Source organism: Nothobranchius furzeri, chromosome 18 (genome assembly GCF_043380555.1).
Source record: "Nothobranchius furzeri strain GRZ-AD chromosome 18, NfurGRZ-RIMD1, whole genome shotgun sequence".
Taxonomy (NCBI): domain Eukaryota; kingdom Metazoa; phylum Chordata; class Actinopteri; order Cyprinodontiformes; family Nothobranchiidae; genus Nothobranchius; species Nothobranchius furzeri.
The window spans coordinates 13,995,776-14,012,108 of NC_091758.1; the positions used below are offsets into that span (position 1 = coordinate 13,995,776).

At 46.9% G+C, this 16,333-nt stretch overlaps 1 protein-coding gene across 1 annotated transcript; it reads left to right on the forward strand.

Annotated features, from left to right (window-relative positions):
* Window positions 1-3,077: 3,077 nt before the first annotated feature.
* rras (RAS related) lies at window positions 3,078-14,386 on the forward strand. The gene is made up of 6 exons (XM_015969255.3): window positions 3,078-3,751; window positions 4,310-4,397; window positions 4,872-4,974; window positions 11,277-11,385; window positions 11,839-11,957; window positions 13,009-14,386. Exons 1-6 carry the CDS (start codon window positions 3,665-3,667, stop codon window positions 13,094-13,096), a joined length of 594 nt encoding a protein of 197 aa, XP_015824741.1. The 5' UTR covers window positions 3,078-3,664; the 3' UTR covers window positions 13,097-14,386.
* Window positions 14,387-16,333: the final 1,947 nt, after the last annotated feature.

A 16,333-nucleotide genomic window follows, 5' to 3' on the forward strand; every position in this document is an offset into this window, starting at 1 on the left:
TCACGTAAATGTGTATTTCAAGTAAATTTGTACATACATCAATCTGATTCCATTTTACTTGTTACACTTCTGCTGCAGCAAACAAATTTCCCAGCTTTTGGGACAATAAAACATTTCTGATTCTCAATGAGATGTTTTTACATTTGAAGTAAAAACATCTCTTGAGAACCAGAAATGTTTTATTGTCCCAAAAAGTGGGAAATATGACATTTGTAAGAGGATACTGATGACATTATTTCCTATGAAAGTGTTTCCACTTTCCATAAGTCCTAACAGTGTAAATTTCTGGCATTTTGTCTAAGTAGTGTTTACTACCATTACTGTAACAGTGACCTGCTCATAATTTTTCGTGTTCACTCAAATGTTGAAATTAAACAAAATGTTTTTGTTACTTGCCTCTTGCATTGCCTATTTACCATTTATGGTCGTGTTATTTTATGTGCAATTTAATGCAGTATTTTTCAACCTTGGTCCGCAAGGCAGTGTGCCAATAGTCAGACACACCTGGATTAATCAGTTTGTCCAATGATGTAAGACAGGAAATAAAAGAGCTGTGCTTAATTCAGGAAATAGTGAAGTTGTGCACAAAGCTCAGAAAGCACAAGTTTGTTAAAAAAAAATAGCACAGCCCCACCAAAAATATTTTTCACCAGCCGCCACTGGATATACGTGAGGTACGTGTCGAAGTAACGAGACTGTTATGAAAATGTAAGGTGTAGAAAGTACAGAAATTTGTGTTTGAAAATGTAGGGAGTAAAAGTAAAAAGTTGTCAGGGGGTGAGCAGCTCAGAGAGGTATAAGGGGGCTAGACCATTCAGGGCTTTGTAAGTAAAAGTTAGAACTTTGTGTTGAATTCGAAATTGCACAGGAATCCAGTGTAGATCCTCCAGAATGGGAGTGATGTGGCAGCGTTTATTTGTACTGGAGAGAAATCTGGCTGCAGCATTCTGGACTTTCTGCAGACGATTTAGGACAGATACATTTACACCAATTAGAACCGAGTTGGAAAAGTCGAGTCTGGAAGTGATAAATGCATGAATCACTGATTCTAAGTGTGGCCTCTTAAGAATGGGCTTTAGTAGGGCAAGGCGACGAAGCTGGAAGAAGCAGGATCGAACAGTGGCATCAACATGTGCACTCATTGATAAGTCAACATCCAGTTTAACCCCAAGGCTGGTCACACATGAATTAAGGTTTAGGGGGGAGAGATCAAAGGCAGCAGAAGTATGCAGATTATGTTTTGGTTTGAAAAGAATGGCCTCGGTCTTATTGTCATTGAACTTCAGGAAATTGGAAGCTAGCCAGGTTTTATTTCTGAGAGACATTCTGAGAGCTGGGTAATGGAACTTGACTGATTTAAAGTCATATAAATTTGACAGTCATCAGCGTAAATGTGATAATGTATGCCCCATTTAGCAATGATGTTTCCCAGTGGAAGAACATATATAGAAAAGAGGAGTGGACCTAGAATAGAGCCCTGGGGAACTCCCCAGGGGAGCGGGACAAAAGGAGAAGTGCAATCGCCTATGTGGATGCTGAAGCTCCTGTCAGACAGATAGGAGTGAAACCAATTTAGCGCAGTCCCTTTGACTCCAACAAAAGATTTCAGCCTAGTTAACAGAATGTTATGGTCAACTGTATCGAATGCCGCTGATAGGTCTAGCAGTAGTAACAGAACAAAGGAACCAGCATCAGTTTCTGTCAGAATGTCATTTAACACACAAATATGTGCAGACTCGGTGCTAGGATTTGGCCTAAAAGCAGAGTGAAAATGGTCGAGTAGTGAATGTTCCAGTAAATGATGTAAGAGTTGAGCATGTACCACTTTTTCAATAACCTTAGTTTGACTATCCTCTCCAGGATGCAGGTATCCCTACTGCTTGTACACGTTTTCTACCATCTTGTCCCTCCTTCACCTCTCTAATAAGGAGCTTGGACACAGAGCTCTGTGAACAGCCAGCCTCTTTAACAATGACCTGTTGTGTCTTGCCCTCTTTATGCAAGGCGTCAGTGGTCGTCTTTTAGAGAACTTCCCCGTGATTGTGTACGAACTAGACTGAGAGATCATTCAGAGGCTTTCACAGGTGTTTTGATTTGATCGGCTGATTAGTGATGTGTCGGTCGCGAACGATGCGGCTCTAAGAGCCAGCTCTTTGAAGTGAACGACGGGAGCCGGCTTGTCATTGGGAGCCGTCCCATCCCCCCCTCCCCCCTGCCTTGGTGAAAGCTACAGGCGATTGGTCAACATGTGTAACTGTGTGTCCAGACTGTCCACACACAGAGCAGTAGGGGTGGGGAAGAGGGAGGATCATACTCAGACAGACACACAGCAGAGCACATGCGGGTGGAGGGAGACGAGAGGGAATCAGGAGCAGGAAAAAGGCGAGCGAGAGGGAGGAGAGCGCGACGAAGACGGTGAGAAAATGAGCGCCAGCAGTCGGAAAATGGAGATTTCTTAAAGTGTTCAGTTATTAAATCCATAGAATGATAAATATTTGATATATTGCTTTTTTTTACATTAGTAAATTATTTTACATATAGTTTAGCATTATTTTGGTTATAAATGTATTCTACGAAACAGAAAATCTGAGGAGCCACTTGGGAGCCGAAAGAGCCTGCTCTTTTTGGTGAGCTGAGCCAAAAGAATCGGCTCTCTAAAAAGAGCCGGAATTCCCATCACTATGGCTGATTATTGTGGCACCAGGGGTCTTCACTATAGAACTTTTTCACAATATTCTAATGTTCTGACTGAGATACAGAATTTGGGATTTTCACTAGTTCAGTTACAATCATCAAAATCAGAAGAAATAAACATTTGAAATATATTATAAAAGTTTCACTTTTTAAATGGAATAACTGAAATAAATGTATTTTATCATGAGATTCTAATTTTAGGACGCGCATGTGAGGGTGAACTCTAAAAACAGGATGAGAGCAGTAAAAGCGGTAATCAGAGTAAATACAGCTTTATTTTATAAACCCCATTAAAGTCGAGCTCCTGTGGAGCCGCTGCAGGTCTCTACTCGAGGCTACAGAGTTCGGCTTGGCGCGGGTCCAGTCCGGAAGTAGTTCTGCGTAGCTGGAGGCTAGGGGCCGGTTCCAGATCCAACACCGAGCCGGGTTTTATTAGGAAGCGAGGTCCCGAAGCGGCGGGAAACGGCGACTGTAATCGGAAACACGTTTTAGGAGCTCTCGTGACGTCACGGACCCTCCAAATTACCAAATAAGGAGAACGACACAAAAAGTTTAGTTTAGAGTGGACTCGGCACATCTGGACCAGGAGCGGCGTTTCGGACTCGAACGCCTCCGAACCCAACCCGGCTCGGCCCGTTAGCACGTCCGTAGCAGATTGTGTCGGTTCTGTTGAGTAGAAGGAGGAAGCGGTTCCGCCCAAAATCTGCCCCAGGCTCCGGAACCACAGCAGAACTCGACGGAACGAGAAGGCGCTTTTCCAGTGAATTTACCGGGCCAGCAGGGAGGGAAAGTCCGGTGGGACCGTTTCAGAACATGAGTTCAGAACCGCGGAGATAAAACCAGCCAAGCCTGTCTACTTGGGTTCACGGTACCGGGTGGACTTTACTTGGACTCTTTCTCAGTTCGGCCTTCAGTTGGACTAAAGCCTTGAAAAGGTTCGGTCCGGACGGAGTCTCCGGACTGACTCGGGATGAGCGGAGAGGAGGAGCGGTTCAAGCTGGTGGTGGTGGGCGGAGGAGGAGTGGGCAAGAGCGCCCTGACGATCCAGTTCATACAGGTAGGCCGGTCCGGTTCGGACCCGCTCACAACTCCTGAAGCTGCTCGTTAATGTTCTAGAGGTGGATCAGAACATCTGAAGTTCTTTAGAACGGGTCCCGTCGGGCCCGAGCGGTTCCCTCAGGTCCAGTAAGACCCACCAGAACAGTGTCCATAGGCTGGTTCTGGCCGAGTCGTTGGACCGGACCTGGTTTAGCTTCTTCAGGATCCAGTTATTGTTTCCGCCCTTAACTGTCACACGGATAGTTCTAATCTGGTTCTGTCCAGGACCCATGGTCCAACCAGAACCCAGCCCATAATGCTGTGGCTGATCTGTGTTCTGTGTGAGTACTGGATCAGAACCATTAGCCTAAGTTGATTACTCCAGGGGTCCATTAGAACCCGGTTCTGATGAGAGGGAGAACGGGTCTGACCAGGTAGTTCCATCAAACTGCTACCAGGTGAGCTGATGTCAGAGTAGAATCCGGACCAGTTTCGGGTCCACCTCTACAACAGTGGTTAATGATGATCGTGTACAGCTGGTTCTGGTTCTGGTTCTAACGCAGACTCTGCCCCACAGTCCTACTTCGTGTCAGACTATGACCCCACCATCGAGGACTCCTACAGCAAGGTCTGCAGCGTGGGCGGGAAGGAGACCCGGCTGGATGGTAGGCTCTGACTCACTTACACGCCTGGTGTTGCTCACAGGCACATGGGCAGAGTGTCTGCTCTGGAGGTTTCAGCAGCACCTTGTTTGGACTTGTCAGTGGGCCGATGCGGTCGGGGTGGGGTGTTCTGGGTTGTGCTGGTGTTTCACCACTCTGATGCAGGTTAACGCCGTCTGATCTCCTCTTACACCTCAAACAGAACCTCAGAACAAGCAGTGACCCGACCCGCTTGGGACAAAAGATCCGTTTATAGGAAGGAATGTTTCTCCATGACCTTGTTTTGGAATTGTAGCGACATGAAGTCTGTTTAGCTGCACTTCTTTTAATGGTTTCACCACATTTTTAACCCAAAACGGTCACATTTCAGCTAAAACGCACCAAAGTTCAACCGAACCTGGTGTGTTATCGTCCGGAGGGGATGCTAATGCTAACTCACTAGTGTGTGTGTCTGTGTGTGTGTGTGTGTGTGTTCAGTCCTGGATACAGCAGGTCAGGAAGAGTTTGGTGCCATGAGGGAGCAGTACATGCGCTCTGGAGAAGGATTCTTACTGGTGTTCGCCCTCAACGACCGGGGGAGGTAAGGTGTGTGTGTGTGTGTGTGTGTGTGTGTGTGCGTGTGTGTGTGGTGTCTGGGGGGTATTCCAGACCGTGAGTTTAGAACATCGGGGATCTCCTGATGAATCCCTGCTTGACCTCCTTTGATTAAAGCTGTGTAGCTACCGTAAATCCTCTAATACAGGCCTGTTTACAATTAACTGCCGGGTATCATATTTTGGCCGGTGTCGGAGTCGGTGGAGGTGAATAATGGCCGGTTTTTTATTGTGGCCGGGTGGAATGTGGTAACAAGCAAGTACGGGGCGCGGTTGTGTCATCCGTCTCACTTTTGATTTGCCAGTGATAGACCGCGAGGGTAACTTTAACCGTGTGGAGACGAAGAGGAGGCAAAAATTTGATATCAAGTTCAAAGAGAACGTGCTGATTATGCTGCAGAACACTCTGGGGAGCAGTAGCAGGGGGTGTATGAACTAGTCGACTTCACCGCTCTGTAGTGACTTTTTATGCCCGTCATCGACTAGTCGCTGTCACGTGATAATGACCGGCAAGATGCAGTCCTCGGAAAAGACAGCAGCCTGCTGTCAGCAGGTGACAAGCTCCTGCGCTCGGGGGGGGCAACGCGCTGTGCCAGAGCGTCGGTACTGACACGCGATCGTTCATGTCGGTTCGTTTCATTTAATGTTTTCTGTCTATTTGCGCCTGAAGCGTTTTGCTGCTGTGGAGCGGGGCGCATCAACTTGTCATCCGGTAACGCACCGATCACTGATGCGGCCGGCAAGCAGCGAGCACTCCGCTGTTTTTGTGGTCGGTAGATCTTTTAGAACTGCAGTTCAAAGGTAACTCATCAGGTGAATATATATGAACCCAGGCAGCAGCTTTTCTTTAGGATTGAGAGGAGATGCAGGAAGATAATAAACAGGCAGGACAGAAAAATAGTCAAATATAAACAAGTTAGTTTTGTACCTGCTGGTTGCAACAAACAGACACCATTGAAGGTAATCAGAAGTGAGGAACAGAAAATTAAATAATTATTTTAATGTTTAGAGCAGCAGGAACTCCGAGAGGCTGCAGGCGCATCAGTGAGTTTGCGGCCGCTGCGCAGGGGGAGGGGGGAGAGGGCTGAAGCAGAAACTACCGTTGTTAAAAGAAATGTGTTTAACTTTGAAAATGTGGGCATAATATTAATTGTCAAAAACTCCAACAAACCATTAGTTCATTTTGCTCAAATAGAAATAGAGGCCCACCTCTAATACTGGCCCTCCTTCCAATAGAGGCCTGGAGCTTGATGAGCTTGAGTCAAATACAGGCCCGGGCCTGTATTAGAGGATTTACGGTATTTAGTTAGAACGTTCAGCGTTGACATGTTTCCATGGCAACACCAGAAGTCCGCTTCAGCTCGTTTCTCCGCTTATTTTATTCAAGTTTTCATCATTTATGTGTCGTTTTCGTGTTCTGCTCCAGGGTCTGGATGCTTTTAGACGGGAGGACTTTTGCTGAGCAGCTGTGAGTTTAAAGAAAATACGTTCGTGGTGGTCACATGACCCTAAAGTTAACTCCGTAAACCGTTTAGCTCTCATATTACACACCGAGGTCAAAACATCACATATGTCATTTAAATCACATATTAGAGTGTGTGACCAGTAGTAAATATCAATTAAGATGTTATTGAGAGCATCGTGTTCCTCCGGTGGCCGTGAGGGCGCACGGTGGTTGGGTGGCGTTCCTCCGACATCCGTCACAGCGTTGGGTGGGGGTTGAGCGGGTGCGCTTTACTGGCTTCCAGAGAGATTTGTTACCAGAAGACTAGACCAACGGCTCTCTACAGGGACTCGGCTCTCATCGTTCACTTTGAAAACCCGTTCAGAAGATTCGATTTGTTCGTGAGCGTCACATCACTACAAGGCAAGGCAGCTTTATTTATAGAGCACGTTTCAAACACGGGCAAATCTACGTGCTTTACAATTAGCACGAAATGACACAACGGCAAACACGAGAACACAAATGAAAATATACACGGATAAAATTATAATTTAGAGCTAAAAGGAAAAGACAGAATTAAGGTTGACCAATTACATCACAGATTACCGTGGAGACGACGCAGCATAAGATGCTGATGAGCACGTTAGGGTTAAACAACTCTAGGTTTGGGGCACATCTGAGGTCCTGAGGAAGCTGATTCCATATGTGAGCAGCATAGTACCTAAAAGCATCTCCACCCTGTTTGGTTCGGACCCGAGGTTCTGGTTGTTACATAAGGATCTCAGAGCCCTGTTGGGTGTATACACAGGAATGAGAGCTGACATGTATTTTGGTCCCATGCCACTGAGTGATTTATAAACTAGTAGTAGCACTTTGACATCTATTCTGTAGTTTACTGGTAACCAGTGTAGGGATGTAACAACAGGAGTGATGTGCTCCGTTCTCCTGGTTCTTGTTAAGACAAGCAGCAGCATTCTGAACAAGCTGCAGTTAGACCATTGCAGTAGTCCAGCTGACCAGAAATAAAAGCATGAACAAGTTTCTCTGGTCTGGTTTGGACATGAGACCTCTGACTCTTGATGTTTGATGAAGGTGATAAAACGCTGATTTAGTTATAGCCTTAATATGTCCAGAGAAGCTCAGGTCGGAGTCAGTAATAACACCAACATCTGGGTTTTTGTCTTTATTCCCCTGGAGTCCAGCTGAGCAATAACATCCATCCTAACCTTCTTGTTGCCAAAGACAATAACTTCAGTCTGTCTTTGTTTAGCTGAAGGACGTTTGACTGCATCCAGTCGTTTACTTGTTCTAGGCACTGACGGAGTGAGTCCAGCGGCCGACAGTCGCTAGGTGATAGGGCTAGGTAGATCTGGGTGTCATCAGCATAGCTATGATAGGCGATGTTAAGTGTGACCTGACCCAGGTAGAACATGTAGATTAAAGAGAAGTGGTCCTAGAATTGAGCCTTGGGGGATCCCACATGTCGCGGTGATCAGCTTTGATTTCTGATCCCTAATAGAGACAACATGGCTCCTGTCTTTGAGATAGGATTGGAACCAGCCAAGCACTGTGCCTGATGGTCCCACCCAGTTTGTGAGCCTTTCCAGAAGGATGTTCTGGTCCACAGCATCAAAAGCATCATCAGGACAGATGCTTTACCTGAATCAGTGTAAACGGATGCTGTTACTACCTTGACCAGTGCAGTCTCAGAGCTGTGGTGATTTCTAAAGCCTGACTGAAAGCCATCCATAATGCTATGGGACTCCAGAAAGTTGCTTATTTGGATCATTACAACTTTTTGATAATTTTCCCGGTCAGAGGGCGGTTAGAGGTCGGTCGGTAGTTGTTCAACACTGAGGGATCTAGTTTCCTCTTCTTTAGAAAGGGTTAAACAGCGGCAGTTTTCCGTGGTTTAGGAACAGTTTCTGACATTAAGGAGCAGTTAACTAATTCCAGTACGTCCGCTTTCAGGCAGCTAAAACATTTTTAAAGAAGTTTGTTGGCAGGCTGTCCAGACAGCAGGTCTTTACTATGTCCTCAAGTGTTTCAGTACTAATCAGGCTGAAAGCCGGCATTCTGGCCAGGTTGTTGCTGTGAGGCTGTCAGTGGTCTGGTTGTGTTAGCTGTGATTGGCTAATCTAGTGTTTGTGATTATGTCGGTGAAGATGGATGCAAACTCATCACACTTAGTCTGAGATATGAAATCAGAGGCTAGCCGTGCTGGGAGGTTCGTTAGCCTCTCGGCAGTAGCGAACAGGACCCGGGAACGGCTAATGTTGTTACTGATGACTTAGAGGAAAAGGCTTGTCTGGCCTTTTCCGTGTTCTAAGTACGCAGCTGCATTTTGATGATCTGACAGTGATCTGGTAGGTTAGTTTTCCTGAGTCGGTGCTCTGCTTCTCTACATCCTCGTGTTTGGTAACAGATCTCGAGAACCACGGAGGTTCCTGTTCGCCAGAGATGATTTAGAGTTTTTCAGGCGTGATGGTGTCAAGGACTTGAAGGGTTTTGGAACAAAGGCTGTCTAAAAGTGAATCAGCACAGCTGGATGCTGGACGTGTTGACATGTCCTGTAAAAGCTGAAGCAGTGTCACCACCTATGCACCTTTTTTTTGCAAACAACTGTAGATTGAAGTGTAGCAGGCGAGGCCGATATCTTAGAGGAAACACATCTATGACAACAATGTTCGACACATCAACATCTCTAGTTAGGGTTAGGTCGAGAGTGCGGCCCTGCTCGCGCGTTTCAGCATGAATGTTTTGTTAAAGGTCATAACTCGAGCAAATCAAGGAATTTAGCCATCAAGAACAAAGCTGCAGCAGCTGCTGTGGGCCAGCGCTGGTGCTAATTCACCGTCTCGTAGCTGCCAGCTGCTGACAAGAAAAGAGGGCGTCACTTGCCTCATCCAATCACATTCACAGAGCGTCAGTAAAGCCCGGGGCTTACGGAAGACGGCTGCGCTGCGCCACGTCCCGCCTGTGCCGTCATTTTAAAAAGTAGCCTTTATAGTTATTAAGCGGCTAGAGAGAGAGCAGCGCTACGTCCCAGGAGCACCCGTCCGTGCAGAGGTGCTGAAGAACGGCACCGGTTCTATTCCGTAGCTGTTTACAACCTTGTGGAGTACTTTACAACAGACACGACGCAGAGCGGCTCTCCGGCACAAACCCAACCACCAACACATGGACAAGGAGCTTATAAATGCTACTTGATTACAGTACTGATAACTTTAAAGTACTATTGATCCTAAAATATTGTAATAAATGGTGCACTTACCCATTTTAACCCTTTGATGCATGAATAATGAAATCTTCAACCACGATTTTTTAAACAATTTTTTTCATTCATATTTAGGTGTGAATGAAACAAATTTCAACAAATATCTTTTGTAAAATTTTGTTAATTTACAAATAGTTTATTACATGTCCAACTCAGGGGACAGCGTGCGTTCTGAACATGAAATGTGTTGGCTTGACTTGCTGAAGCACAAATGGAGGGGCTCACATGCAATAAAGTCTTCAACAGCTGTGCTTAATAGCAAAAATAAATAAATAACAATTTTGAGTACCTGTCCACTGTAGTGACCATTATGCACCAAAGGGTTAATGAATTAGTCTCACTAAACTTGACATTATGTCTGATCACGCATAAAGTGTCACTTTCCGCTTCCTGTTCTCAAGTCTCGCGTGATGTTGTGACTATCGCGATTTTCCAAGAAGCGTTCAGCGGCCTAGCGAGCCCGATGTGACCACTTGACCTCCCAAAACCGCGGCGCTTCCGTGGCGTAGCGTATCTGTCTCTGTGTGCCCCAGCTGCTTGTTCTGCAGCGTGCGTTACCATGGTGAATGGGTGGGGTTTCAGGCTAGCCACATTCATAAAACCCATTTAGGGGCGGGAATCTCAACAAAAGCCTGGTTTGGGAAAATCTTGCATTTTGGAATGCCCCCCCCCCCCCCCCCCCGGTTGATGTAAGCAAAAAGGTTCTGTCCCAGAAACAATCAGGTTCTCAAAGGTTCCAGGTCCACTCTTTCAGGGAGATGCTCCAACACATCTGATTTAAATACCAAGCATCTGCAGGAAGTGATAAACATGTGATCCAGGTGTGCTGGAGCAGGATGGGTGCCCTCTAGGACAGGTGTGCCACCTGCGGATTCCACCTGAGACATTTGAGGAGACGGTTTTTTTTCATTAGATTTGATTTAAATGTCATTTCAGCAAAAAATGCCAACTTGGTTTTCATTTTTCATGTTTTGTGGTTCTTCATCATCCCTACAGCAAACAGAGCTTGTTTTACCTTTGCTCACATGTTTTGGCGTCTACTGCCAGCCTTGTCAGCATAACCACCGATGTCTGTCTATCGCCTTCTGCGTCACGAATGGTCCAGCGTGTATACTCGTGGTCCTGGGTCCACTGGGGGGGGGGGGGGGGGGGGGGGGGGCAACACTGTAACACAGCAACTTTACAAAAGGAGAAAGAACAGCCGTGACATCCCTCGTCGTTATTCTACCAGCAGACAGGAAGAACAGTGATGATGGACAAAGACAAATATAATCAACAGGTGGATGCTCGAGGAATAAAACCCACACGAAACACCGAAAAAGATCCAACGGAAGACATGAAGACCAGCAGGGCCATGTCATCCTCCGCTGACCGCAGATAAACGGAAATGACGTCACCAACATCGGCGGTTGCTCTGACGAAGGTGGCAGTAGACGCAGAAACATGTTAGCAGAGGTAAAAACGATGGTGTGATGAAGAAGCACAAACGGTTAGATTGGATAGAAAACACAGAGCAAACGTAACGCCTTGTTCTTTTCTCAGTTTGAGCCTTTTGTGTCTTCCTGCAGTTACCACGAGGTCCAGAAGTTCCACACCCAGATCCTGAGAGTGAAGGACAGAGATGATTTCCCGATGGTTCTGGTGGGAAACAAGGTGGACCTGGAACAACAGAGAGTGGTGAGACCTCCTCTGGAAAACACTGACACATGTTCCACCTAGGGTTGTCACGGTAACCGGTGTGGCGGTAAACCCCGGTAAAAAAGTTGACAATAATAAATGCACACCTTCCGCTGCTGTTTCTCTCCTGTATCAGCTGATGGAGGGCTCTAGTTTCGTTGCGCCATTCGTGTCAGCAGACACGGTAGGGGCGGGGCATGACGCTTAGCCTGGCGGGCCAGCAGGCTTATAAAGCGTGTTATAAAGTTTTTATATCTAATAATGTTTCTTTATTTCTGACAGAGACCTCTCCTCTGTCCCGACCGTCTTTAAAACCTCCTTTCCTCAGTACTGCTGTCCCGGTTCGATGGCTGGGACAGACTTCCAGGCAGCAGGACCCCGTAAGGGTCAGAAACCACAGCAGTGAGAACCTGATAACTGGACTCACCTGGACCTGGTTGTGTCTGTCTGCAGATCTCCAGAGAGGACGCTCAGGCGTTCGCCTCGGAGAACAGGATCCACTACATGGAAGCTTCTGCCAAAAACCGCTACAACGTAGACGAGGTTTTCCTGGAGCTGGTGCAGATCATCAGGTACAGAACCTTCTAGACTCATGTCCATGTGTCAGAGCTTCTGCTGAAGAATCATCTGGATTTCCTTTGCTTTAGTCTAGTAATCACCTGAAGCACCATTAAAGCTTCTTTCCGGAGTATTTCTTATCCGATGGCACCATCTAGTGGCTGACAAGCATATCACACACAGTCTATTCCTCTGTTTTTTTAAGATGGCGACTTCATGTTTCTGTTTATAAATGTGCTTCTGTAGCCGACAAACAGCTAAAACACGTAGTTTTACGAGTATTACACTCATGTCATGTTGAGTTCTCATATATTTATATTTTAGAGACTTTCTTGTCTGTGAAAAGTTCATCAACTCTGCATCAGCCGAGGTATTCCTTAAACATGAAGCAAGTAAGCGGTGGTCTAACGCTATTGGTTAGTTCTGGTCGGGGCTCCGTTTCCTGTTGACGGGCAGAGTGCTTCTAGGATTAACTTTATCTCACCATCAGGACGGAGAAGCTTCTGGTGTGGCGTTAAACACGCCTCAGCTGTTGGTGTTGTCACTGTTCCTGGAGTCATGTGGTCACCGAGCAGACCGCTCTGTGGTTCTAACAGAACCCTGCTTTTATTTTATCGTCTCGAGGTAGAACGTTCCAAAACGTCACGAGTTGTTTCAGCTGAAGGCGACAAATCAGAGCAAACATCAGGCTCTGTATCCGGTGTTGTGGTGCCGTGACGTCACTGTAACACGATGGGATCTGTTGGCGTGGTGGTCACGTGTTGTTTAATCAGGACACATTCCTCCCAACCGAACCGCCCTGCGACCTGAACACCACCCTATCTGAGCCCACCACATCTGGAAGAAAGGTCCATGCCAACCCGCACACACCTGTATGAGTGGCTGTCCTGTTCTTCTGCAACAAAAGTGGAAAATGAGAACATAAAAGGGTTGGTGCTGGGTCAGGATGACCACAGCAGTGTTGGAAACACAATCCTGGGCTGGACCCAGATCAGAACCAGCAGCTCTGTACAATGCCAGAGTCCTGGAGGTCTTGGTGTTGATGGTTCCTCTTCTTGCTTTCAGACGGTTTAAGGAGTTGGAGAGCCCCCCTCCACCGACCCAGCAGACCAGGAAACCGAACCGAGGAGGCTGTCCCTGTGTCATCCTCTGAGCTCTGTTACCGTGGACCCCAGTGCATCGTCCTCCCGCAGCTTCTGCTCGTGTGTGTGTGTTCTTTTTGCCTAACTAGATCTTTTCTTCAGTGTTTAATGAGTGAGTGACGCCGATGATGAATCTGTCAGAACATCTGGTTTTTGTGTCGGAGCAGAGCGTTGGGTCGTGGAGCACAGCTGCACCTGGCTGGTTCTTCAGTGTAATGTTCCAACATGTCCTGAGGGGGGCAGCAGAGGAACATCAGCTTCACACCAGACCCATTCTGTTCCCTCCTCGGTGTGTGTGGGCTCTTTGTGGTGCCATAGTGTCACAGATGATAAAACCGTTGTAACTGGGTGTTTTAGAGCTCCAGCTCTGCTGCTTTTTTTGGTACGGTGTTCTTTATTTCTGTTTAATATCAAACTTCTGATCCAATAGGTGACGTTGCTTCAGCTCAGACTCCAGAACCAGATTCCAGAGGCGTCAGTCTCTCTCTGATAGATTCAGTCATGTGTTGTGGTTAAAGGTGGGGATGAAATAATATCTGATCAACGTTTCCGAGCTTTTAATTTAGTTTTATTTGGTGATGTGATGATTTAAAGATCCCAGAATCTGTCAAAACCATGAAAACACAAAAATGGCAGATATCATAAAGAAAAGGATAAGTGAGCTCCTTCTACTTTGACACAAGCTCAGAACTCCCCTTCCCCTTGTTGCCGTGGTGACGAGTTAGGCCCCAGTCACCATGGTGATCAGTTCAGCCTCTTACTGTGTTGACAAGCCCCTGTCACTGCCGACCTAACCGGGCCCAGGAAAAACATTGGTGATGATGCTGGACTCGGCCGAGCTGGTCCGACTCGGCTCTCGCAGCGGACCAGATGAGCTCAGGTGGACTTTTCCCTACAGGTTGCTGACGGACCTGAGCATGGTCCTGAGAGCTGGCAGGAGAAGTTCTGCTCACTGACACAAAGTGATGCAGGACTTGGTCAGCAGAAGAGCAGCTGTTTGGACGGGAGGTCTTTGTATTCTGAGCTCCACCAGTAAAGGATTGAAGGGAAGTAGTTCTGTAGAAGATCACAATCAGCCTTTGTGATGATATTCAGCTGTAGGCACCGCTTGTTGGAGAAGAACGAAGACTCACAAGGCAGATGGGTGGACTCTGTATTTTAATCAGTGTCAGTCGCATATTTTTTTAATTTGTGATTTTATTTTAAATTCTTTTAAAAGATTTTTGTAATTTATCTGCTGACAGCATGATCAGTTTTATACGAATCACTTTTATACTTCAATAAAGCATTTATTGGCTTTCCTTCTGGGCTCTTGTCTGAAGGTGTGGTTCAGTGGGAGTGTTCACTAAAGCGGCGGCGTGTGGAACCGTCGGTCCACCTGGCTCACGGTCAGGACCAGGTGGTCACCAGCTCCTCCATTAGTCAGTTTGCTGCTCTGGAGCGTACAGGTGTGTGTTAATGCAGAGAAAAGACACCAGCAGCTGCTGGGTCAAAGGTCACGTTTAGGCCATCATTCTACAGAGAGACCATTCCCCCCAAAAAACATTTCAGACAGCTGCTGATCGTCCCAGGAGTGGACATGTTCAGCCCTAGAGCTCCGTCTGAGGCTAGAGAGCTAACTAAACGTCTGACAGACATCAGAATGTCCCGCAGATGCCAGCTCCACACGTCTGAACAAGTGAGGGTCAAAAAATAAACGCGTGGGTACCTGAATAGTCCTGGCCAGTGGACGGGTATAAAAGTACAGAATGAAAAGTAAACGGGGCCTTTGTGGTTCTTTACCCTCTTAAACATCACTAGCTGTTGCAGTGAAGTCCTACCTTCAGGAAATCTGTCCCACAGGAACTACTGATCAGTCACCGGAGCTCGGAGTCTCTGACCCGAGTGATTAAACACCAAGAAAAAACAAAACAAGCCCCAACTTTTGTTACTGAGCATGTGAGTGGTGTCCTCTGTCCCACACCCGTTCCAGCAGCTGGGTTGTCCCAAGGGAACTTTAGGTGGATCAGAGAAGGTGGGCCACCAAGAGGTCAACCAGCATGTCTTCACTCAGACACGGTCAGAAATGCAGATGGACATGAAGTCCAGTCCAGCTTTAACATCTCCTGTGAGTTCAGAAGGAACCAGGTAAGCAAGCATGTAAATGATGATGATAAACGACCCGCGCTTGCACAGCGCCTTTCAGGGTCCGAGGACTCCAGAGCACTTTACACTGCAGTGCATCATTCATCCATTCAAGCTCCGCCGGGGGAACCCCAAGGCGTTCCCTGGCCAGGTGAGAGACATAGTCCCTCCAGCGTGTCCTGGCTCTCCCTTTAGGCCTCCTCCCGGTTCGACGTGCCGGAAAACCTCACCAGGGAGGCGTCCTAACCAGATGCCCGAGCCACCTCAACTGGCTCCTCTGGATATGGAGAAGCAGCAGATCTACTCCGAGCCCCTCCCGGATGACCCTATCTCTAAGGGAGAGACCAGCCACACTGGGATGTGGATTCATGTTGATTATGTTAAGTAGGGATGCTCCAATGCCGAGACCAGCATCCGGCATCGGGCTGATGCCACGTGTGTAAACTCATACTTGTAGTCATAAAAGTGCTCCGATACTATGGAGCCAGATACCAGCGTGATGGGAGCTTCGTTTCCCTTTAACAGACAGTGTTGTTTTGCGCACAAACACTCTTAACTCCGTAATTGGTGCTAATGCACCATAAAACAAAAGAAGATGACAGCGACTTCCGGGTGCTGGGAGAGGAGGAGCATGTCGGCGGTATTTCCAAGTGAATGATGGGAACATCAGTAAGGTGACTGTAAAATATATTCAGCAAAGTTGTCAAGAGGAGGAACAAAACCTAGCTCTTTCAACACAAGCATCCGTCCATCCATCACCCATCCATCCATCCATCCATCCATACATCTTTATCCATCCATCCATCACCCATCCATCCATCCATCCATCTTTATCCATCCATACATCTTTATCCATCCATCCATCACCCATCCATCCATCTTTATCCATCATCCATCCATTCATCTTTATCCATCCATACATCTTTATCCATCCATCCATCCATCCATCCATCACCCATCCATCCATCTTTATCCATCCATCTTTATCCATCCATCACCCATCCATACATCTTTATCCATCCATCACCCATCCATACATCTTTATCCATCCATCTTTATCCATCCATCCATCCATCCATCACCCATCCATCCATCTTTATCCATCCATACATCTTTATCCATCC